Consider the following 25,692-nt stretch of genomic DNA (forward strand, 5'->3'; position numbering starts at 1 on the left):
CTTTCAGCCTTCCCCTTTCTGCAACCTTTACCCCCCACCCCCCCCCCCCGTTTTTTCAGTGAAATTAAACCAGTCTTCTTAGGAAAAACTAACTTCTTTCTGCCTATAGATAAAAGCCTCATGTGTTTCCTCTCAGATTCCTGAGAAAGCAATGATTTTATAGTTAAATAATGAATGCTATCCTTTTTGAAAAATTCAATGTTTTGGATTAGAAAAGTGGTGATATATAAACATGCCAGAATATTTTTCTAAAGAATTGTCATTCTTACCTAAATCTTAGTAGGTATAGTCATTTGTCAGAGATGTAATAAGGGCCTTCGTTTTCTTTTCTCTTTTAGAAAAGCAAAGCATTGGCATTTTGGTCTTGAAGTTAAGACTTTTCGTATTTTTTTCTCTTTGGATAGTAACATCAGCTGGAACGTTAGAATTTTGCCACTGAATGCTTTCTTTCAAAGGCAGATGCTTTGGAAGGAATTGAAACTTGATACAGATAGTGTAATCCCTAGACTTAGAATTTATATATGGTGGGGGAGGAACGGGGAAGAATGAATATGAATGAATCCTATTGGAATTTATGGTTTGATAGAAATCCTGATGTAAATAAACTATAGATTGAGCAGATTTAAAAGATAAGTATGTGTGCATGTGCTTGCATTTGCAGGTGTGTATGTGCATGTGTATGTATTCTAGGCTTTTGACTGGCCATGAAAAAAACATTGTTTTATTTTTGGCATCTTTAGTACAAGCCAAAACTATACAAGATAGCTGAGGAACTCTATATCTTGTACTCTTTTCTTATTCATGAATATGAGGACGTTGTGATGGTAATACTGGGGTCTGAGAATTAGTCTTATGCTGCAAATACTGATAATTAACTTTGTGCTATGAAGAAACCTCTTTTGAATGCAGAGATACTGGTTTTATAATGCTTTACAGAAGGTTAATCAATTGTAGAATGACTGGGAAAATTTTTGGAAAGCTTTTCTCACGCAACTTCACTTTATGAAATTTGGCAAGAATATAGAACCTCCCTTCCCCCAAGAAAGTGGAAAGGAAAGGAAACAAACAAACTGGAGACTTGCTTCTAGGGAACTAGCTTCCCTGGAGCAGGCTTTGTTATATAATTACGTGGACTAATTGCCTGTTTCCCTGTTTAGTGGGGACTGGATATGCACATTTTGCAGAGATATTGGGAAACCGGAAGTTGAATATGATTGTGATAATTTACAGCATAGTAAGAAGGGGAAAACTGCACAGGGGTTAAGCCCCGTGGACCAAAGGGTAAGTGTCAACTAAGTTGATTTATTATTAGAGATTCTGTAGTTGTCTGGCTATGCATCTTATTTTTTTTTCAATTGTAGTATACATATAAGCTGATAAATTTTCATTTTTAACCTCATTATCTGATGGTATGTTGATGGCTTCTGAAATCTTATCTCTAGCCTTCAGTTCAACTGTTTTATCCAGCTTCCTCATACTTAACACATCCCAACCAAAGTCTTGGTTTCTAATCCTCTCCTTCAAAAAGCAAAAGCAATAAACAAGCAGATAACAATATAAAAAACTGTTCTCCTTCCCTGATATTTCCTATCATTAAATGTTACTGCCATTCATCTCTGTTCCTCAAGCCGGAAATCTGTTAGAAATAAAAGAATCAGGAATGACTACTATAATATTTTCTTACTTCCCCTTACCGTTATCTTCTGAGACAGCCATCATAGTTTTTCATCTGCACTATTATAATAATCTGCTTGCTGGACTCCATGGTTCTACTCTTGCCCCCTTAACAGTCCATTTTCTTAACTGTACATAATGTTCTTTTTCAAAATGTAAACAAGTATATCACTTTCTTGCTTAAAATCCTCTAATAGCTTCCCATCATATTAAAAATGAAATCCAAAATCCTCTCCTCACTTGGCTCACGTTTCTGCTCACCTGGTCTGTAGGCTAGTCTCTAGAGACAAAATGTCGTTCCCATAGTTCTGTGGTCATTACAGTTATGTTTGGCTCTAATCTGATGTTTATACTGGCAAAATCTCTCCTCCACTATCTATGAAGAGAAAGAATGTGTTTAGAGTATACAAACTTACATTAAGTTTAAGCAAATGAAAACTATAAATGTAAAATGCATTTCAATTTACTTCTGATTGTGTAAAAATATTCTAGAATTGGATTGAGAAGATGCAGTTTTTATTTAATTTTGAAGCTGAGTGGAATTGTTTCAAGAAAAGAAATAACAATGTATGTTGTGCTTGCCTCAGAGAATTGCAATGAATAGCAACAGCAGTAATTTATAGATTACCAGGTAGTCTGTAAATTTCTGCACAAAATATTGTATGTTGCTTTTATGACCCCTTTCCATTTGTATAAATAACTAAGAATTAATAGTAGATAAATTACTTTAGTTATCAGATAAGAACAAAGGCTCTACTTTTGATAAGTTTATTTGAAGTAGAACAGAAGATAGTCTCAAAACGAAATGGGAAACAAGGCAGTTTTCTTTGGGTGTATGTATTTAAGTGGATAGCTAGTATGTAGGAGGCTTATGTTCAATTTGTTGTAATAATACTTTGTAGTGGTAAAGTTCTCCTTCTCAAGAACACCTTATTAGGAGAAAAACATTTCATGGGTTTTCCTTTCTTTTCTTGGGCCAGAAATGTGAACGTCTTCTGCTTTACCTCTATTGCCATGAATTAAGTATTGAATTCCAGGAGCCGGTTCCTGCCTCGGTGAGTCATTTACCGTAGTACCTCCCTGCTGACGTTTAGTGTAATGTTTGAGACTGTGAGCTCTGGCCTTAGACCGCTTGAGTTAAAACTCAGGCTTCTTGAATAATCTCCTCAACCTCTCCAAGGTGCCAGTTTTCTTTTCTAATACTATTTCTTTCCTTATTGGGTTATTCTGAGGATTATATATGTAAGCTTTGTAAAATGTTTTAGCGTGGTGCCTGATAATGTCATAAGTACTTCTTAGTAATCGGGAATTTTCTTAGGGCTAAATGGATATGAGATCCACCTGTTAAAATTGCAGTCTGTTTTTAAAGATTTTGTTGCTGTGATGAAAACTTAATGAATTTAATTTCCATGTCCTCTTTTAAGACGGACATAAGGGATACATGGTATAATGGAAAGAATCTTGAACTAGGAGTCAGAAGACTTCTCCTCTTAGTTCTACCATTAATCAGCTTTATAACTATGAGGAAAATGACATAATTTTCTGCCTGTATTTTTTTTTAATTGTACAGTGGGAGTATTTGACTAAATTATTTTTAAGATTCCAGTTCTATGATTCTAGGCTTGTACCTTGGGGAGAAAACAATCGCTATGTAAGTATTAATTTGAATAAAAGTGTAAAATTGTATCTTGCACACTGACTCTACCTTCTTAAGCCCTCTTTTATGAACAGTCAAGATTAAGAAAAAGACTGTGGGGAAATTTTGCAGTTAAAGGCTCTGAAATCCCATAGTAAAAGGAATACCAGGGGTGCTCAGTGCCTGGTAAGTGGGATTAGAATGTGCTACGCACATTTTATTTGTTCACCACCAATTGTTGAATTAAGATATTATTGAATACCATGCCTGTGAGTAGGCCTGTTTTAGAATATAAACTAGCCTTGTTTACTGGGTAGGCTCAGAAATGAATTTTAAAGAACAAAAAGTCTGCACACAAGGAAGATGTTAAATAGTAATCATCTGATAGGAAGTCTGTCTGGTCTTCAAGTTCAGGGACTTTAGAAAATGACTTTCAGATAGTTTCTTTTCATGAACTGTTTAAATTGCTTCTCATGTACACCTGAAATTTATATAGTGTTAGAAACCAATGTTACCTCAAAAAAATAATAGATTAAAAATACAAAAAAATAAAATAAAACTTCGAACTCAAATAAATAAATAAATAAATAGCTTCTCTATGTTCAGTGATTTCCTAAGGATACAAATTTTTGGCCAAGAATGGGGGCCAGAACTCCCCCCAGCGTGATCACTAAATGATTAATAAAAATGTTTCCTATGTTATTTACAGTCTTTCTCCCTCTGTTGCTATGTCTAGAGTTCTTTGTGATAGAAAATTATATCCTCTGAGAGATAGCATATTCTAATAATACATTTTGTATTCATTCTTTTCCTTTCTTTCCAAAAAAAATCAAAAAATTCTGATGAGCCACATATGTCTTTAACAATGGTGGTTGGCTACCCGTGCTAATTGCTTTTTTTCCCAAATCTGCTTATTAAAGATAGAACTTTGGGGCCTTCACTAACCATGGAGACTGCCACATATTGTGAATATGATTTGATTTTCATGATATGATTGGAGCATAAGATTTAAAGTACCATTCACTGTACCCAGAATTTGCAAGCAGCTGGCTCAATAATCAACACTTTTTTTCTAAAATTAATATGCTATGCATTTTCAAGTTAAACAGTTTGTCATTTTTGGAGAATCCTTATCTATCCTTATTTATTTGTTTCTTTAGATACCAAACTACTATAAAATTATAAAGAAACCAATGGATTTATCCACCGTGAAAAAGAAGCTTCAGAAAAAACATTCCCAACACTACCAAATCCCAGATGACTTTGTGGCTGATGTTCGTTTGATCTTCAAGAACTGTGAAAGGTTTAATGAAGTATGTTAACTTCCAAACTATAATGTCTCGGATTATTAGTTTTTGTTTGCTTGCTTCTTTTGTTTTTTGGATTTTGTTTTTCCTGCCAAGAGATTTTTCTAATTAGATTTCAAATATTTTTTCTGCTTCAGTTCTATTAAAAGTAAAATTTGATTGCATCTACAGCTCCAAAGAAGAAAATTTACTGTGTATAATCTGAACTATATATACTTAAATATAATAAATTAGGAATATTATTGAATATCCCTTCCTCAACAAGTTAAGGGTTGAGATAACTGTAGAAAATAGTCTATTGTTAAGTGTATTTTGTGGGTAATGATTATAAACAGCCTATATTTTGGGTACATTTAGGCAGGGCATTTGTACTGGTAGCTTTTATTATGGGCTATATAAATGTAGAACCTTCAAATCATAAACTAATCTCTGGTAGCTCGTCTTGAATGGTAGCCCAGAGTAAATAATGTTGAGTTTTCTGATCTCAGCAGTGTGACTTTCATTATCTTTGGTTATATATTTTTTTGAGGATAAGGATGAGCTATCCACACCTTGAGAAGAAATGTGATGTATGCCCCCATCAAGGAAATTATTTTTGTATCTTTGGGAAAAGTCAAGTCTCTTATTGTTAAGGAAGGTTTTGATTATTATAGGAAAAAAAAAATGGAATTGGATGAGAATCCACAAAATCTCTGAGAAGATTAATACTAAAATCTCTTCATTATTGCTGATGAAATTTGGGTGCCATGTGACTAGTGCTAAAATAAAATCACATCGAATCATTTCACGTGTACTTATAGCTGCCTCTGGAAGGATCTAGGTGACTTTTTAAAATTGAAAAAAAAATCTTTATTGGGTGAAAATTCTAGTCACCTTTACAGTAATGTGCCACACAGAGAAATACAGTAAAACTTCACATTTGAAGTTAGTACAGTCCCAAGTTTTTTGTCTTATTTTCTAATCCAGTTAGATTATTTTCAAATAAATACACTTTCATGAACTAAAATTTGCCAGGAAGAAGACCCATTTTATCTGCTTTAGTAATAGTTAAATAATTTATGATTAACAAATTACCATATAGATAAAATTCTGTTTACGTGGTTTGTTGAAGGTTTGGCAGTTTTTTAAAAGCAGTATTTTGTATTTGTTTCACAGATGTTTTTCTCTTAAGTAGATTGATACATTTAGACCAACTCCTATTCAGATTGACTTCACTAATCAGAATTTGAGGCAATTATTGAGGTTTTATAGTAGCTTTAGTTACAGAACTTTGTAAGAAAGTGGTTCCGTGTTCTTTAGAATTTTAAGAAGCACTTAATCTGGTCATAGCAATTTGTTCTCCCTAGTATGGCTGACTTTTGTCGCCAATCCTATGCAGTCTCATAACTTTAGAAAGGATTATAATTTCCCTTTTTTTTTTTGACTCTGGTATCCTTTTTAGATGATGAAAGTTGTTCAAGTTTATGCAGAAACACAAGAGATTAATTTGAAGGTAAGCTTTTCAGACCATGCAAACTTGGTGAAGGAATATGCATTACCAATAGGTGAATATTCCTATCTTTTGCTTGCAGGCTGATTCAGAAGTAGCTCAGGCAGGGAAAGCAGTTGCATTGTACTTTGAAGATAAACTCACAGAGATCTACTCAGACAGGACCTTCGCACCTTTGCCAGAGTTTGAGCAGGAAGAGGATGATGGTGAGGTAACTGAGGACTCTGATGAAGACTTTATACAGCCCCGCAGAAAACGCCTAAAGTCAGATGAGAGACCAGTACATATAAAGTAAAATGACATGAACTTAAATCAATTGTTTAAAAAAAAAAGAAAGAAAGAAAAGAAAAAAAACTTTTATTTAAGTGTTGCTGGAATATCCTGCCTACAGTGGGCACCTCCTTGAAGAAGAAGCTGATAGCTTTTACACAGTATTAGATTGAAATAATGGACAGAAAACAGTGTCTTGTCAAGAAGGGGGGAGAGAACTCTATTTGCAACTTTATAAGTAAAAGCAAAAGTGAAATGATATGAAGATTTCTGTTATTAAAGAGGATGGTTCTGATGTTAGAATGGGCAGATGTTGATGATCATGTGGTATTGATTGGTGCAGGATACTGGGTGTACAAGTAAATGGTTGAGGGTCATGTCGCTTGATAGATTGTCTCTTTGGACTAGAGCGCACACTTATTAAAACAACTTTTATGCCTCCCCCTTCATACACATACATACTGGCTTGTTTTCTAGTTAAAATCAAAGTTACTCAGATTCCACTTTGATGTAAATGCAGATATGCATTGAATCATGCCGTTATATTTTTTCTCATTTTGATGCTACTGGGCCTTAGTTTTTATATCAGTTTAAAGAACTCAACAGTAGTTTTATTTTCTATTCATATGTAGAATCTAGGAAACATGACCATTGATCATCATTTAATCAACTTTAATGGTCTACTGAAATAAATATGGTAACTTTTCAGTAGTAGATCATATAGTTACAGCAGTCATTTCCAGAAAACACTTCCACAGAATTGCACTTCCCAGTCAAATCATCTGATCATAGTTATTCCCATCAAAGGCAGAATATTGGTTTCAAAATTAATCTAGTTTTCTGTACATTTAAATTTGATTGAGAAGGGGACAACTGGCTCTTCTCCAGTCTTCCTTCATATCAGTTTTCTGATAGACCACTATTGGCAAACAGTAATCTGTCAACTACCAAATGTGTAAAATTTTCTGTATTTCACTTTGTCTTATTTGTAAATAGTGAACTAAAACTTCTGGCAGATCAGCAACATTTGCTGAGCCTGTTTTTTAAGCTAATGTGTATTCTTACTAATGTTCCTATCAAGAATGGATTTGTAATATATGCTGTCTATTTCTAATGTTCACATTCATATTTTGAGGTTCTATCTTATTTTAATAGAGAACAGACTTCTCAGAAAATCTTCAGAAGCAGCTTATTATTAAAATATCAAAATATTGAAATAAACCCGGTGGGGTTAGGTTACTCATCTGTCCACCAAGTGGGACATTTGTATGGACTGGGGGCTTAAAGGACTTAGAAGAGAGCTGTAAGTAAATCCTGAAAATGAGCCAATCCCCACTTGAATGGTTACTGGAGTAAACCCACCTTTACTACCCTGATTTCAGCACCTGAGGCAGATAAACCACCTTAACTTTCTTTCTTTCTTCTCTTCTTTTGTGATGCTGAGATCCAAGATGTGTGTTCTAGACCGTGTACAGGCTTCTCTTTTGTTGGATTAAAAATTTTAGTCCTACTTTTGTATGGACATGTTAGAATACAAAGTGACCAAAATAGAAGACTTGCCATTAGATATTTTTCAGACGTCAGCAGATTTGTGGCAAATCATTTGCCTTTTTTAAAATTCAGCTTAAGTGGTTCAGACAGTAGACTACTCAGAAAAAAATTATTTGACATAATTGTCTAAGAGGTAAATATTTTTTAGTGCATATTGAATCAAATAAAATGCTCTAAAGAAATTATTGTACAAGTTCTTTTGGGTTGTTTTTCTTTTCTTTAACAAGTGGTGGGGGTAAACATGAATATGATTCAGGCCCTCTGATGGTGTACTTAAACAGTATTGGTTTTATTATTGCTATTGACTTCCTTCATTCTGTGGCCTCCTTTTAACTTCTCTTTCATTTTTATTAAAATTAAATTTCAAACTTCAAAACGATACCAAACTGTTTTATCATTTTACTCAAATTTCAAGTTCATAAGAAGAGTTTTCTTAGGGAGAAAATTGTTTAAAAATGCTTTTATGTATGTGCATTTCCCTCTTGCCCACAACATGATTTCAACTGATCAGGAGACATACCTAAGGGCGGCACATTTTGGAAAAGTGATGAGTAGCAGTATAACTTCATTTTGTCAAGCTATTGAGTTCTGATATTTTCTAACTGTTCTTCATATGAATTCTTTCCACGATTCTTAGCTAATAAGTCATATATAGGTTCTACCAACAGGGAGAAAAACAAAATTTTAAATAAATATTTCTTGATATTTGGGGCCTTGAAAGATAATGTGTTCCCTTAGAAATATTTCCATGTTAGATGGAGGTTTGGGATTTTTTTCTTTCTTTTAATTTAAGGTTGGTTCTTAAAAAGCTATTTTCTTGTCAACATTTAATAGGCTCCATTTCTGTTAACAAAAGATAATTCATACTGCTGAGGAGTTACCATTAAATTAATAGCTGTCAACAAACCATCACTAAAATGAAGGTGTTCTCTTTAGATTTCCTTAAAGCTTTTCTCTTACACTATGATCACCATGCTTCTAAGCTTATTTGTTTAGCACTGTCTAATGTAACTGTTAAAAAGTATAAAAGCTTAAATTGATATTCAGATAGCTTACTTGTTTTTCTGTTATGTTTTAGAAAGACAAGTAATGATTCTTAGTCCCTGCAGGCGGTTTGTTTTGATACTCTCTTGCGTTTATATTCTTTGTTAAAAGACAGTGTTTTAGATTTGGAGATGTTAATGTTTCCTTAAAAGCTTGCAAAGTTTTTGCCACACTTCAGTTTCCATCTCCCATCAGAACACTGAGAACAAAGTGTTCCTCAGTCTGTTCTGCTGGCCTTCATTTGTATTTTTTAGCACTTGGCTCAGCTGACTGAGTGAAGGAATTGCTTTGCAAGGTGAAGCCTGTGCGTGTTCCAAAGTGTGGTTAGATTGTAGATTGTGCTCTGTATAGAAACATCACATCATTACCACAGAGAAGTGATAAGGCATTGGATCCACTGTTGAAGTAATTCTTTTTGGAATCAATAAGGTACTGTCTGACTTTTGTTTCTCATGGAAGGGAATTTTAAATACATTTTAAAATCAGTTAATTCTCACTTTCCGTTGTAAGTTTTTGAGATTTTTTAGTTAATCCAAAGAAATAATGCTTTTAAATAGAAGCAAAAGGTTTATAGTGTGCAAATTGTAGATTTATCAATTACCTCAGCAGGTATTCTGCCATGCAATTATTAGTGATTTAGTGTTAATAAGCCAGTAGATTTAGGTCTTTTGACTATGCCCTTGGATTGTGGCCTACCATATGTTATTAAACAGTCTCTTAGAATCCGAAAGGGGAATAGATGCTGTGGCCCCCTCTCCCTTGGCCTTTTAAGACCCTTTCCCACTCACATACAACACAGGAAGTATAAAAATCTCATTTTTGTTGAAGACAGCACTGTTTGTTTGCAACTCAAACAAGCATTAGATCATTGAGTAGTTTTATAAAATCCACCCACTCCATCTCCCGTAGTTAAAACAATCAAATTCTTAATTCATACCATCTTTATTAGTAATCTGCTAAAGGTGATCCAAGGTTTTCAAGGTGTCTCACAGTTTGATCGTGTAGCAGACCTGGATGTTTTCTTTTATTTCTCTCACAGTTATCTCCCCCTTGATAAAGCAATAACACTGCTTTAAGTCTGTTGCCTAATAGCATGTCATAATCCTCTCCTGGATGGTGATTTTATAGGAAAGTTTGTATGCATATTGCCCAGTCTATCTTTTAAAAATTAAGAAATTTAAATGTATGCTGGAGCTAATGACAATATATTGTGGCATTTTATTTTAAAAATTGGGGAAAGTTGCATATTTTTTTAAAAGTAGGTGTTTGAGTAAAAAAATTGAAGGTACTTTTTTAAGAAAAAAAATTTATATGCCACAGTTTACATAGACATTTCAGATTTCAATGTGTACTCTTGGATATAATGGTTTCTTTTACTTGGTCAAAATGCACGTATAGAATTTCTTCCATCTTAGTTCCTTGTGTTTGCCTTTGTGGTCTTTTATATATTTTTTATTGTATTTGAGAAACAAAATTATCTTCAAAAACAAGTCAATTTGGATATATTTGTCATAATCAAACTACAAAAATGTACAAAATTAAGTTTAGCCCTTTTCTAGCAAGTGATCTTGAAAATTAAAAATGCTGTTCTTTTAAATTCACCAAATTTGTGTGTGGGAAGGCCCTGAAATGATTTTCTAAGTGCCACTGCAATATTCCCTTTCAAGTGTGGCCTAAATTTCAATCTTAAGAATGAAATGCATGTCTGCTCCTGGTCTGAAAAATGTAGGCATTTACTATGTTTTAAATCATAGGGAAACATGTATGTAAGCCTATAAAATATTGTGCAATCTGAAAGCCTGTTAATTTTCTATGTAGATGTACCTACACACGAAAGGGTTAAATTCACAGCCTTACTAGTTCCTTGCTTCCAGTATTTCAACTGGTCTCCTCCCCTCATCATCATTATTATTACTCCTAGTACAACTACTATTATTTTTGCACATAGTTAACTACCCCTGAATATGATTCTTAACGAAAAAGTGCTGTTTCTGTGGTATTGTATTCTCTAAATAATCATATTTAATTTTTTTAAACAAGGTTGCAGTTTCTAATTGTTTCGTTCCTGTGTTTTTTGCTGGTGTGTAATAAAAGCAAGGTTTTCTTTTCATGGTTATTTAATACATTAGCTGCCTGTAAATATTTCTTGTTATAATGCTCTGGAATGTGTTGTAGAAGTTGTATTAGATTAGTTTAAAGCCTTGTTTGAAAGCCACATTGTTTTGGTTATTTCTATTAAATTAGAACATTGAAAAAGGTTTCAAATGAATTTCTTTTTTTCCTTCCTCTTCGAGTTGAGACTTAATCATTTAAATTCATTGGAAAAATTTATACTTTTTGCCAGGCCCTAGAAAGAGGAGTGAACAAGGTAAAATACAGCCTCTGCCCTCACAAATATTTAGACTCTCTAAGAGAATGATGAGTGCTGTGATAGGGATTAACACAGAATATAGTAGGAACACATAGGAACAGATCTAACCCCAAACTTCGTTGGTCAGGGAAGTGATCTCTTTCACTTACAAAAGATAGAACTGTGGACCAGGCAAAGAGAGAGTGAAGAGAATAAAGTATACAGAAGCCTGAAAATGAAAGAGAACATATATGTATTCTAGGACCTGAGAAGTTCTCTTTGGCTGGAATAAGTTATAAGTTGGAGTACTAAAATACTAAGCTGGAGTTCTGAGCAGGGTCCTTTTCAAGCAGTGTCTTGAAAGTCTTGTTAAAGGGTTTGGGGCTTACACTGAGGGAAAAAAGGAGCCCCTGAAGAATTTTAAGCAGGATGAGACTTGGAGGGTCGACATAATCAGACTTGCCTTTTTGAAAGATGATTTTAACTGTGAAGAATGGGTTATGGAGAAGATTGGAAGCAGAGAGACAGTTAGTTGTAGGCTGTGAGTAATTCAGGTGAGCCCTAAACTAGCTATCTGGCAGTGGAGATGGAAAATAAGTCAAATTGTAGAGATTTGGAAAGTATAATAGACCAATAATTGAGGCCATGCGGTCACCTAAGGCATGTTTTATATGGCACCTGGTGAATATTAAGAGAGGGAGAAATGAATAGATTATGGATAGATGAGAGTGAGTTCAGTTTGGGGATATGTTGAGTTTAAGGTACCTATGGAAAATTAAGGTGCAGATGTCCATGGTTCTGGTGTCATGAGAAATACCTAGGCTGCAGGTAGAATCTGTAAGATCCATCAGGAATCATGTCTGTTTTCTTCATCACTGAATATGCCTGGGACATAGCAAGCCCCCAGTAAACAACCGTCAAAGTTGAGCTACTACCATAGTAGTTGGTGACTAAAACAGTGTGCGAGTATGATACTCCCTAGGAAATTTATAGAATGAAAAGAGTAGAATACTTATGATAGCAAAGGAAACCACATTTAAGGAGTAGGGGGAAAAAAAGACTCCACAAGAAGACTGTGGGTTAGTCATGGAGGAAAGCCAGCAGAGCTATAATGGAAGACAGGAGAAAGAGGTTTCAAGAAGGGGTGTGAGGTATCAGTGGTATCAAGCATTAGAGCAAGAGATGAAATAAAGTGGCCATTGAATTTAACAATATAGAAGCCATAGATGACCTTGGTAAGAGCTATTCAGCAAGAGTACAGTGGGTTAGATGAATGATTGAGTATAGTCTGTTCTTTCAAGAAATTTGACTTTGGCTTTTCTTTAGGTTATGCAGAACTTATGGTGATGAATAAGCAAGTAAAACTTCAGAACAGGACTGCTAAATTATCTTTTCTAGGTGCGTCTGTCTACATCATGGAGAAAGCATGAGTTTTGGCCGTGGGGCAGACTTTGGTTTGAACTGGTAAACTTTGATTTACTAGTTACCTGTATGAATTCTCTTGAGTTCCACTTTATTTATGAAATGAGGATAGTCATATCCAGTTCATGGAATTAATATGAACACAAGATTATTTACAGCACAGGGTTGTCACATAGTAAGTTCTCAACAAACATTTAGTTTCCTTTTTCCTATTCTTCCTACTATTGCCATGAAAAGGGCAGGTTAGAAATGTAATCTCTCCCTTTTCACTGATGAGATGAGAAAATACTTCAGTACAGAACCCCAAAGCTTTTAAATTTATCCTTAACTCTTAAATATTTAGCTTGTCCTTCACTAATTTAATTGATCCTTAGACTTCTAGACTCAAACACCTGTATTAGGCTCTAGTTTTTTAGGGAATAGCAAATGCCGAAATGAATTGGTGGGATACAATACCTAATGTAAGATTTTGTCTCAAGCTTTTCCTTTTCATATTACCTGGCCTCACGTGGTGGTAAATGTATCACTATTCTTTCTTTTATAAAGATGTTACTGTTGGTGATGTGGAAAGGCAATACATAGGGACATCTGTTTCTGACAATATGGCAGACTGCATGCCCTGAGGAACCCTCCTATTGGTATAAAAGATCTGAAATGCTGGACAAGATTCATTTAAAAGAAAAGTCTTTAAACGTTCATTGCTGAGCTAGCGAGGAAGAAAGATACCCTATCACCTGTAGCATTTTTCCCAAAAGTATTTGACCTGAACCTAATCATGTGGAATAATTAGACAAAAGTGGAATATAGGACATTTACAAACATGCCTGGTGTGATTTCTTGAACTGTTGTGTAAAACAGGTGGTGAGACTGTTCTAGATCAAACAGCAACATGAAATGCATGAACTTAGATTTGATCTTGAATTAAATAAACTCAACCATAAAAGACATTTTAGGGACATCTGTGGAAATTTGTATATGAACTCTTACATGATATGGAGTATTTAATTTTCTTAGATGTGATAAAGGTTTTGTGCTTATATGGAAGAATGTCCTTTTTCTTATGAGGTCCATTCTGAAATATCTAGGGATGAAGTGTCATTCTGTTCTTTCAAATGGTTAGGCAAAATGTGTATGTGTATAAAATATGTATGAGAGAGAGTGCAAATGTGGCAAAGTAACAACTTGTGAATCTTAGTGAAAGGTAGATGTGTGTTTATTGTTTCAAATATTTAGAGATTTTAAAAATTTCAAAATAAATAAGGTTTGGGTGCGGGGGGGAGAGGTGGACAAAATGTGTGAATCCAGAGAAGTAAGTGATTGCTCCAAGGACTCTGACAATCCTTGTGTCCTAAAGACTATGGACTGAGCTAAGCTTTAAAAGAGAGACAAAGTGTAGGGCCAACATAAGAGTGAGATACTCTTTCAAAATCTGGGACCCCAAAATATGACACTCAGTGAAAGAATGAACCAGAATACCCTATCTCAGGAGAGAAAGAAAACTGGGTGGAGAGAAGAAAAATATCTCCTCTGAGAATTTGTATCCACAAGCTGACACTTAAAACAGGTTTGAAACTGGACTCATACTAACTATATCATTGTCAGGAAAATTAAGAATTTAACATGGTTTCAGGTTAGAAGTGATTCCAGGCGCTTAACAGAAACAAATGTTAATACTGTCTTAAAGAAAGTACTTTAAACCCAATCACAAAGAACTTTCATAGTGTTCCAGTAATCTTGGACTCATATTCAAAGTCACAGAAATTGTCATTGTTAAAAAAATCAAGAGAAACAGCTGACTCTGACGTGTACTGAGTGCAGATATTGGAATTATTGGAAGAGTGTGTTCAAAGAGACACATTAAAAAAGAAAACTTGACATCTCTAAAATTGGGATGACATTATAGTAGTATATTGGCTGTGTTAGTGGTACAAAAAATGGTGTGTCCTTCAATACTTGATGGCTTAGATTCAATGAAATAACAATATATGTAAGGAATAGAGAATATAAAAAAATTGAGAGGGAATAAGAAACTCTTAAAAATGGAGGTGGAGGATAGCAAGAGTGCATGTGATCAGATCAGAAAACAACAGGTCAAAGAAAATCAGGAGACCAAGATGAAAAAATTATACAGAATGCAGTACAATACAGAGAATGTGTGAAGGGAAAGTTAAAGGACATCAAGAACATATGGAAAAGGTCAGTGAACATCTAATAAAGTACCAGAAGGAGATGAAAGAATGGTTAGGGATGATATTTAAGGGTATTTTGGATGAGAACTTTCCAAGTTTGATTAAAGTCATACATCCTCAGATTTGTGGAATCCAGGAAATAAATAAATATCTAGACCTACTGAGCTAAGTTCTGGAAGATAGACAAAATCTAGGACCTCCAAAGGGGGAAATCAGAGTGGCACCCTTATAAAGCAAACTACCAAAAATAGAGGGTCTTTAAAAGAGCAAGAGGAGACTTTGCCTACAAAGCAACAGTAATTAGTGTTACAGCTACTTGAGGACAGCAGTGAAAACCAGAAGACAGTGGAATACTATTTTACATACTGAGAGGAAGCTGTCAATCCAGAATTCTGTACCCCACAAAACTGTCAAGGGTAAGGCCATTTTGGATAAAAAGTGAGAGCTTACTTAATACCAACATATCCTCATTAAATGAATTTCTCAGGGTTTGTCCAGGAAAAAGAAAACGAAGAAGATCTAAGACAAGAAGGAATAGTGACAAAATGGTTAATGAGGGTAAACTAAACTTATAAAAGAAAAATGATGTTAATTTTTGCGAATTAGAACTGAATGACTTCCAGCATGATAGCGTGAGGAATTCTGCTTCCCAGAGAAACTGGTGAAAATTAACAAAACAAAACATAAAGCCTCTGGAAATGGTCATATGTGCAAACAGCAGATGATGAAACATCTCTTCAAGAGAACCTAAGAAAATTCTGTAGGAATGGTGAGAGTCTATGATATTTGAACCAAGACCTCTCCCTTGCCCGCCCTTCCCAGTTCCGTGACATGGAAACTCCAGACTGCTGCAGCCAAGAACACAAGGCTTTCTCTTCCTCAGCTCCTGGTTGGAAGGCACTCTTCCTGGGTAAAGCAGGACGTCAGCCTTTATCATCATATCCCCAGGTGCCTGTTGCTGAGGTTAAGTCTCAAGTGAGCGGAGTTGAGAAGTGAGGACTCTGTTCTTTTTCTCATCCCCTGCTCAGAGACTGGAGGCTCTGCTTTGGGTATGGCATGCTTAGAATGCTGGGACACTGATCACCTTTGCCCCGGCTCATGAGGTGGTGGTTCCAGGCCAGGGGAGACAAGTTGAGAAGGCCTCAAGATTGCTTCCCTAGCCCCTCCACTGAACACTCAGCTTCTAGAGTAAAGTTATCACTCAGAAGTTTGATATTGTCACAGCTAAGCCCTGGCTTAGAGATTTTGCCTTGAGGAAGAAGCAGTTATGAAACTGATAGCTCCTAATCTCTTCCAAAAATCCTCACTTCATTTGCAGCAGAGCATGGATAAATTCAAACATAAGGGCACACAACACTGGAGGTTGTGGCAAAAGGCAACTGAAAATATTCAAGATACAGTCTAAACTGTAGATTAACTAGTTTGCAGGGGACAACCAGGCAATAGCACACCTCAGAGGAGTCATCCTGGGATTACAAGAAATATCAAACACAGATCTCAGCAACTATGCCTGTAAAAGAGCCAGAATATGATTGAATTAGTTTATAGATCTCCAGTCCCCAACAAATAATAATCATGTGAAGAAATAGGAAAGTGGAACTCAGGAAATAAAGCAGGCAACAGAAACTGGCTGTGAGAGTGACAATATGTTGGGTTTGTAAGAGAAAGGCTTGAAAGCAGTCATTATAAACATGTGCCCAGAACTGAAGGAGACAATGGTTAAAAAGTAAATAAAGGTGTTACAGTGTCACATCAGGTAGAGAATATTAATAAAGAGATATTAAAAAGAACCAAATAGATTCTGGAGTTGAAAAGTACAATAACTGAAATAAGAAATTCGCTAGAGAGGTTCTACAGTGGACTTGAACTGGCAGAAGAAACAACAAATGAATTTGAAGATAGGTCAATAGAAAAAATGAAGAAAAATGAACATGGCTTGAGAGAAATGTAGGACACTGTTAAACACACCAATATATGCACAATTTGAGTACCACAAGGAGAGGAGAGGAGAGAAAGGAGAAGTAAAAATATTCAAGGAAATAATGGCTGAAAATTTCCTGAAAGTATTGCAAGACAATAACTTACACAGCCAGGAACCTTGGTGAACCCCAAGTATGATAAAAACATATCCTCAAACTGACACATCATAGTAAAAAATGCTGAAAGTCGAAGACAAATCGAACATCTTGAAAGCAGCAAGAGAAAAACAACTGCTTTCAAGGGAATAAAATTAACAGTTGACTTCTCAACAGTAGCAGTGGAGGCCAGAAGGCTGTGGATAACATTCAAAATGATCAAAGGGAAAAAAATATCAACCAAGAATTCTATATCCAGCAAAGCTGTCCTTCAAAAATGAAGGTGAAATACTTTCTCAGATGAAAAGAGATGGCAGAACTAGTTGCTAGCACACCTGCCTTGTGAGAAATACTAGAAGAGGAGTTCAGGCCAAAAGCAAGTAACACAGGCAGTAATTTGAATCCACACAAATAAAGGTGATTATGTAATTATGTAAGACAGAATGAAGCATATTTCCCTCTAAATTGATTTTAAAAGCAACTGTATAAAATAATATGTATATGATATACAGAAATGTAATATATGTATATTGTATTTGTCAATAATAGCATAAAGGAGCAAAGTTGTATTCCTAAGGAAATTACTGTTTTTGGTAAAGTAATATAACACTACAGACATGCACCTTATAACAATATTTTGGCCACCGATGGACCACATATATGACAGTGGTCACATATGATTAGCACACCACATAGCCTAGGTTTGTAGTAGGCTATACTATCTAGGTTTGTGTAAATGTGCTTTATGATGTTCACACAATGATGAAATTGCCTAATGATGCATTTCTCAGAACATATCCCTGTCATTAAGCAATGCATGACTGTATGGTTGGGTTTGTAATATTAATAGAAGTTTATATATAACAATAATATCACAAAAAAGGAAATGAGAATAAAGCTAGTGAGTAATGTTCTTATACGGAATATCCTAAATATCCTAGTCTAAATGTGTAGCTGCTTCTGACAAGATGTATATGGTAAAGCCTAGAGCAACTTCAAAAAATCAAAAATTACAGTGAGAATTCATTAAATAAGTTAAAATACTATGGAAAATATTCACTTAAAGCAAAAGACAGCATCAAAGGAGGAATAGAGGAATAAAAAAGATGAGCTAGAGGGGCCGGCCCCATGGCCAAGTGGTTAAGTTCGCATGCTCTGCTTCAGCGGCCCAGGGTTTCATCTGTTTGGATCCTGGGTGTGGACATGGCACCGCTCATCAAGCCATGCTGAGGGGGCATCCCACATAGCACAACCAGAGGCACTCACAACTAGAATATGCAACTATGTACTGGGGGGCTTGGGGGGGGAGGAAGAAAAAAAAAGGAAGATTGGCAACAGATGTTAGCTCAGGTGCCAATCTTTAAAAAAATAAATAAAGCAAAAGTAAAATTGTAGGTATTAATCCAACAACAATAATAATATTAAATATGAATTAATTAAACAATCCAGTCAAATGGCAGAGATTGTGAGACTGGATAAAAAGACCTAATCCAACTGTATACAGTCTATAGGACTTTTATCTTTAGATTCAAAAGTACAAATAGTTGAACGTAATAGGTTGCAAACAGCAACCACAAGAAAGCTGGAGTGGCTATACTTTAAGAGAAAATAAACTTTAAAACAGAAAATGACATGGGGGATGTTTTATAATGATAAAAGTGTGAGTTGACATCAGGGAGATTTAAAAACTTGTAAACATATATACACCTACTTACAGAGCACCAAAATACATGAAAGTGAAAACTGGCAAACATGAAGGGATAAATAGACAATACAACAATAATGGCTGGAGACTTCAATATCCCACTTTCAATAATGGATAGAACAATTAGAAAGTCAATGATGAAACAGAAAATGAACAACACTATAAACCAGCTGATCTAATAGACATCTGTAGGACACTCCTCTTGACAGACAACAGAATACACATTCTTCTCAAGTGCACGTGGAATATTCTCCAGGATAGATCAGGTACTAAGCCATAAAACAAACCTCAATAAATTTAAAAGGCTAGAGATAATGCAAAGTATGTTTTTCATTAACAATGGAATAAAATTAGAAATAGCAAGAAAAAGTTTGAGAGAATCACAAATATGTGGAGTTCTTAAACATAACACTCCTAAATAACCAATGGGTCAAAGAAAAAAAGGGAAATCAGAAAATACTTCGAGATGAATGAAAATGACACAATATAACAGAACTTATGAAATTCAGCTAAAGCAGTGCTTAGAGGAAACATTATAGCTGCAAATGCCTGAGTTAAAAAAAAGAAAGATTTCAAATCAATAACTTAACCTTCTACCTTAAGACCCTGAAAAAAGAGCAAACTAAGCCTAAAGCAAGCAGAAGGAAGGAAATCATAAAGACCAGAGCTGAAATCAATGAACTACATAATATAAAAACAATAGAGATAATCAATAAAACCAAAACGTGATTCTTTGAAAATAAAACCAAAAGGTGATTCTCTGAAAAGATCAACAGAATTGACAAACTTTTAGCTAGATTGACTAAGTTTAAAAAAAGACTCAATTACTGAAATCAAATCAAAGTTGAGACATTACCATTGACTTTATAGAAATAAAAGGATTATAAGAGAATACAATGAACAACTGTATGACAACAAATTAGATAACCTAGATGAAATGGATAAATTCCTATAAAGACACAAACTGCTGAAACTAACTTAAGAAAGAATAGACAATCTGAATGTCTACGACAAGTGAAGAATTTGAAATACTAATTTAAAAAACAAAAAATCATCCACAAAGAAAAGCCCAGGCCCAGATGGCTTCACTGCTGAGTTCTACCAAACATTTAAAGAAGAATTAATACGCATTCTTCACAAACTCTTCCCCAAAAATAGAAAAATAAGGGACACTTCCCACCTCACTTTATGAGGCCATTATTACCCTGATACCAAAACCAAACATCTTCATCATCACAAGAAAAGACTACAGACCAATATCTCTCATGAATATGGATGCAAAGATCCTCAACATAATACTAGCAAACTGAATGAAGCAATATAAAAAAGAATTATACACCATGACCAAGTAGGATTTATCCCAAGGATGCAAAGTTAGTTTAACATCTGAAAGTAATATATTGTATCAACACAATAAAAAAACAAAAATTACATGATCCTCTCAGTAGATGCAAGAAAAACATTTGACAGAATCCAGTCATGGTAAAAAACACTCAACATACTAGGAGTAGAAGGGAACTTCTCAATCTGATTAAGGGCATCAATGAAACACCCACTGCTAACATCATACTTAATGGTTAAAAACTGAATACTTTCTCTCAAACATTAGGAAAAAGACAGGGATATCTGCTCTTACTACTACTCAACATTGTACTGGAGGTTCTGCCCAGGGCAGTTAGACAAGTAAAAGAAAGAAAAGGCATCCATCAGAAAGAAAGAAGCAAAAGTATCTCTCTTTACAGATGACGTGAGCTTACAGAGAGAATCCTAAGGAAGCCACTAAAATCTACTAGAGTTAGTCATCGTGTTCAGCAAGGTTGCAGGATAAAAGATTAATGTACGAAAATCCATGTGCTTCTACACACTTGCAGTGAACGATCTGAAAATGAAATTAAGAAAATTCCATTTACAATAGCATCAAAAAGAATAAAATACTTAGGAATTAAATTTAACAAAACAAATGTAAAACGTATACTCTGAAAACTATAAAACATTAAAAGAAATTAAAGAAGATTTAAGTACTTGGAAAAACATCTCGTGTTCATGGATCAGAAGACTTATTGTTAAGATGAAAATACTCAAACTGATGTATGAATTCAGCGTTATCCCTATCTCAATCCCAGCTGAGTTCTTTGTAGACACTGACAAGGTGATTCTAAAGTTTATATGGAGTTGCAAGGGACCCAGAGTAGCTAAAACAATCTTGGAAAAGAAGAATAAAGTAAGAAGTCTCACACCTGCCCCATTTCAAAACTTGCTACAAAGCAGTGATAATCAAGACATTGTAGTATTGGCACAAGGACAGAAATAGATCAGTGGAATAGAATTGAAAGTTCAGAAATAACCTCATAGATCTATGGTTATCTGATTTGTTAACAAGGGTGCCAAGACCATCTAATGGGGAAAGAACAGTCTTTTCAACATGGGGTAGTGGTTTAACTGGATAGCCACATGCAAAAGGCTGAGATTGGACCCTTGTCTCATAACATACACAAAAATTAAAATGTGTTAAAGATGTAAATTTAAGAGCTAAATTATAAAACTTTTAGAAGACAACATAAGGGAAATTCTTCATTACTTTGTGTTTAGCAAAAGTTTCTTGGATATGACACCAAACATACAAGCAACAACAAGGATAGAATAAATTTAACATATCAAAATTAAAAATTTTGTTCATCAAAGTACACCATCAAGAAAGTGAAAAGACAACCTACAGAATGGGAGAAAATATTTGCAAGTCATATCTGATAAGGGACTTGTATCCAGAATGTATAAAGATTTCTTAAAACTCAATAATAAAAAGACAAATAACCCAATTAAGAAATGAGGAAAAGATCTAAATAGACATTTCTCCAAGGAAGGTATACAAATGGCCATTAAGCACATGAAAATTTGCTCAACATCATCATTCATCAGGGAATGCAAAGCCAAACCACAATAAGATACCACTTCACACCCACTAAGATGGCTAGAAGTAAAAAGTCAGATAATAACAAGTGTGAGTGAGCATGTGGAGAAATCAGAAACCTCGTACATGCTGGTGGGAACGTAATATGGTGCAGCTGCTTTGGAAAGCAGTCTAGAACTTGTTCAAACTGTTAAGCATGAAGTTACCATATGATGCAGCAATTCCACTCCTAGTATATAACCAATAGAAATGAAAACACAAATCCACACAAAAACTTGTATACAAATGTTTATAGCAGCATTATTCCTAATAGCTAAAAGGTGGAAATAATCCAAATGTTTGTCAATGACTAATGTATAAACAAAATGTTGTATATCCATGCAATGGAAAATTATTCAGCCATGAAAAGGAGTGATGTACTGACATATACTACAACATGGGTGAACCTTGAAAACGTTATGCTAAGTGAAAGGAGCCAGTTACAAAAGCCACATTTCATGTGATTCCATTCATATGCTTCCATTCATAGGAAATGTCTAGAACAGGGAAATCTATAGAGACAGAAAATAGATTAGTGGTTGCTTAGGGATAGGGATTGACAACTAAAGGGTATGGAGTTTCCTTTGGAGGTAATGAAAATGTCCTAAAATTGACTGTGGTGAAGATTGTACATATCTGTGAATATACTAAAAACCATTGTGTTGTACACTTTAAGTGGGTAAATCGTGTAGCATTTGAAATATCTTAATATAGTGAAAAAATAAAGAAACCCCCTCATAAACAATAAGAGAACTAAAATACTGAACCAAAACAGCACGTAAGTAGGAAAGGGAACTCAAAATCAAAGCATTTTAAGGGCCTTGAATTGTTTGACAGTAGGGTCAAGCTATTAGTCATTGTTAGACCTTAAGTTAAATATGCATGCTAAAACTTCAAAGGTAACCTTTTAAAAACAATAGAAATAGAATGCATAATGATACATGCAAGGAAAAGGGAAAGGGGGAAAATCTAAGAGAAGGGAAGAAAGGAAGGGGAAAAGAAAAACCAGATGAGTAGCAAGCACAAAATAATATAGAAATAAATCCAAATATTAATAATGAGTAAATGTAAACAAACCAAACTGCTTAGTTAAAAGGAACTTTTTAAAAATCCATACTTATACTATTTACAAGGGATATACCTAAAACAAGCATTCTTAGGCTGAAAGAAGTTTTAAAAATGTGTAGCAAGCAAAAACTAACATTCACCATATAATGGTAAATCATAAGCACAAATAATAAACTTGTAAACCCCTAATAAATTCAAAACATAAAGCAAGGGTTGATAGAACTACAAGAAGAAATGAAAAATTCCACCATTTCACTGGGTTACCCATAACTGATAGGTCAGACAGACAAAATATTATCAAGTTCATGAGGATTTATGAAACAGTATCCAATAATTGGAAAATATATATTTCTTTTGAATAGGTTAAACTAATTTATGGTAAAGGAAATTAGATAGTGGTTGCTTCTGGTGGTGGGGGTAGATTTACTGAAAAAAGTCGTAAGAACATTTTTGGGTAATGTAAATGTTTTGTATTGATTAGAGAGGTGGTTAAAAATGTATAAATTTGTTACAATTCATTTAATTATGCACTTTAAGTGGATGAATTTTATTTTATGTAAATTATATCTCAAGTTTATTTTAAAAGAATATTTTTGTTTATTTTGCTTCCCTAACTATTCTACTAAAGAAGTCATTATATCCAAACTAGTACAAATTCCTAGCTCATTATGTGGTCTTGAAATTCTATTCCCATTAAAATTAATCAGATTTTCAGTAAGATGACTGACTCCAATTTTGGGTTGGGAAATGTGTAAGATGAGCCTGAAATATCTTGTTGCACAAGAGAATAAAGGAAGCTAACTGCTACTATTGTCATAGCGCAAGGACTCGGGAACCAACGTGAAGAGGTTTCCACTTTCCCAAAATGGTACAATTCGTATTTCAAAAAGAATAATAGTTGCAATTGATTGAAGCCCATAAAATATATTTGTGAGTTCATAATATAAAAAATTGGTCACCTTTAGAAGATGATGGTTCACATTAGCTTGAAAAATAGTAAATATATGGAAAGAATAAAATACTTATCCTGTCTTTGCTATACAAACTGTATCAGTGAGTAACCAAGTAGTACATGAGGGAAGCATTCCTTTATAAAATTATTCCAGCTAATGAATGAAAATCAAACTATAGAATCAAAATATCATTTTGCAACCCTCAGTGAATTAATGAATCTATGCAATGAGCAATCTATGGTGGGGGGCAGGGGGCAGGGGGAGCATAGGCTTCCTGATGAAAGAACACAACCCAACCTATAGTCTTGCCAAAGGAATCGAACATGAATCAATGATCCAACTGCCAATTTGTAGAAACGACAGAGCACAGAAGAGCACGTTGAACTGCACCATGATTATGCTGTCAGCAAAATCCAGAGTGTGTGAAACTCTATAGGTGACATACCTTGTCTTCCGCAGACATATTGGGAGAAAAAGAAAGGAATGGAAGCTGAAATCTGTACATTAAAAGGGGCTTAAAAGACATACCAGTTTTAAAAAAAAAAACTGGCAGGTCTCAATTATATTGTTTCAGGATGCACTCTTGGGTTAAAAATGTTAAAGAAATTTAAAGAAATGATTGATCTAACCCAGGATGGTGGTTACTTTTGGAGAGAAGAGCGGGGCTGTGATAGGAACAGGGCATATGGAGGAACTTGTGGGGCAGCTACCAGAGTTCTATTTATTGTTCTTATTGGCAGTTACAGGGTTAACCTTATCAAAATTCACTAACCTACACATTTGTGTGATTCTTCTGTGTCTGTATTTTATTTTACAATTAAAAAGTTAAAATGAACTTTAAAAATAAACATGGACAACTTTATGTCAATAAATTAAAAAATTTAGTTGAAATTAACAAATTCCTAGAAAAATAAAAACTTACGCAAATTCTTATAACTTTTAAAGAAATCGGGTCTATAATTAAAAATCTTTCATTAAAGAAAACTCCAAGGACAAAAGGCTTTATAAACTAATTCTAATCATATGAGGAAGAAATAATTATTTTACCAATTTCTTCCAAAGAATAGTAAAAGAGGGATTACCTATCAACTCACTTTCTATTGACTTTTTTTAAGACAAGAAAACCCACTGAAGGAGCGTGTCATGTAACACATTTCTTTCAACACTCATTTTCTTTCTTTTCTGTCTCCACACAACACCTGTTTTCTTTCTTTGCTGTCTCCATATATTCATATAGACCTTTCGTATACATTCTCCATTTAGCAGACCTCATCATCCAATGCCTCATCACAATCTGTTCCATTCCTCTACTTTCTGGATGCACATTCCCTTTCTCTCAAGTCAGACCAGACTACATGAGGCAGTCAGTACATGAATAATGTGCTAATTTGTCCAAGAGGTCACCTAGTTGCTGATTTGTTGGAGTGGAAGTAATAGCCAGGGACTTGGGGGAGGCAAGAGGAGAGGGTACTTTGAAACCAGGCTGTGATATACTTTATGAGAGATGCCTCACTCTTGGGGGAGTTTGGCCATGCTCATGATGCTACCAAAATTTATAGTAGAATCTGGTTGGTTGGCGATGGATTCACTAATGCTGACTCCATAGTGCCTGGCAGGAGCATTCATAATGGTGCTTGGGGAACTTCTGTCATCTCTTCTCCTGAAATTATAAAGGGAACCTGAGCTCCTGAGTGATTTCAGAGAGATGCAAAACCCTACAGGCAGTGAGGGTGAATGTTCAATGTATGGATGATAAACACTTTCCTAGGTTTGAGGCTGCCACAGCCACCAGTCCACATGCTGAAGTAAGGGTGTTAGGAGGAGCCCTGCTACTGCTTTGATACAGAAGGTTTCTGTTCCACTTGAAGAGGCTGCTGAACCTAAAACGTGGTAGCCTCCTTGTTGGGAGAAGTAAATGAGTTGTTACGTGAGAAGCACGTAGAGAAGTGCCTGATACAGTAAGTTGTTAACAGATGTTAGTTTTAGCTCTTTATTTTCTCTAACATTGCTCA

The 25,692-nt window shown here is 34.8% G+C and overlaps 1 protein-coding gene across 3 annotated transcripts in view; it reads left to right on the forward strand.

Annotated features, from left to right (window-relative positions):
* Window positions 1-11,227, forward strand: part of TRIM33 (tripartite motif containing 33) — a 116,280-nt gene extending 105,053 nt beyond the window's left edge. Inside the window, exons 16-20 of one of the 3 annotated variants that reach the window (XM_070608103.1) lie at window positions 1,158-1,281; window positions 2,655-2,729; window positions 4,471-4,623; window positions 6,059-6,109; window positions 6,189-11,227. In XM_070608103.1, the coding sequence (XP_070464204.1) occupies window positions 1,158-1,281; window positions 2,655-2,729; window positions 4,471-4,623; window positions 6,059-6,109; window positions 6,189-6,401 (616 nt within the window). In that variant the 3' untranslated portion in view covers window positions 6,402-11,227. Of the gene's footprint in view, window positions 1-1,157; window positions 1,282-2,654; window positions 3,497-4,470; window positions 4,624-6,058; window positions 6,110-6,188 lie in introns of those variants that run through there. The other 2 variants (XM_070608104.1, XR_011536822.1) reach the window with 2 other exon arrangements.
* Window positions 11,228-25,692: the final 14,465 nt, after the last annotated feature.

The sequence above is a fragment of the Equus przewalskii genome, unplaced genomic scaffold (assembly GCF_037783145.1).
Source record: "Equus przewalskii isolate Varuska unplaced genomic scaffold, EquPr2 ChrUn-13, whole genome shotgun sequence".
In the NCBI taxonomy this organism is placed as follows: domain Eukaryota; kingdom Metazoa; phylum Chordata; class Mammalia; order Perissodactyla; family Equidae; genus Equus; species Equus przewalskii.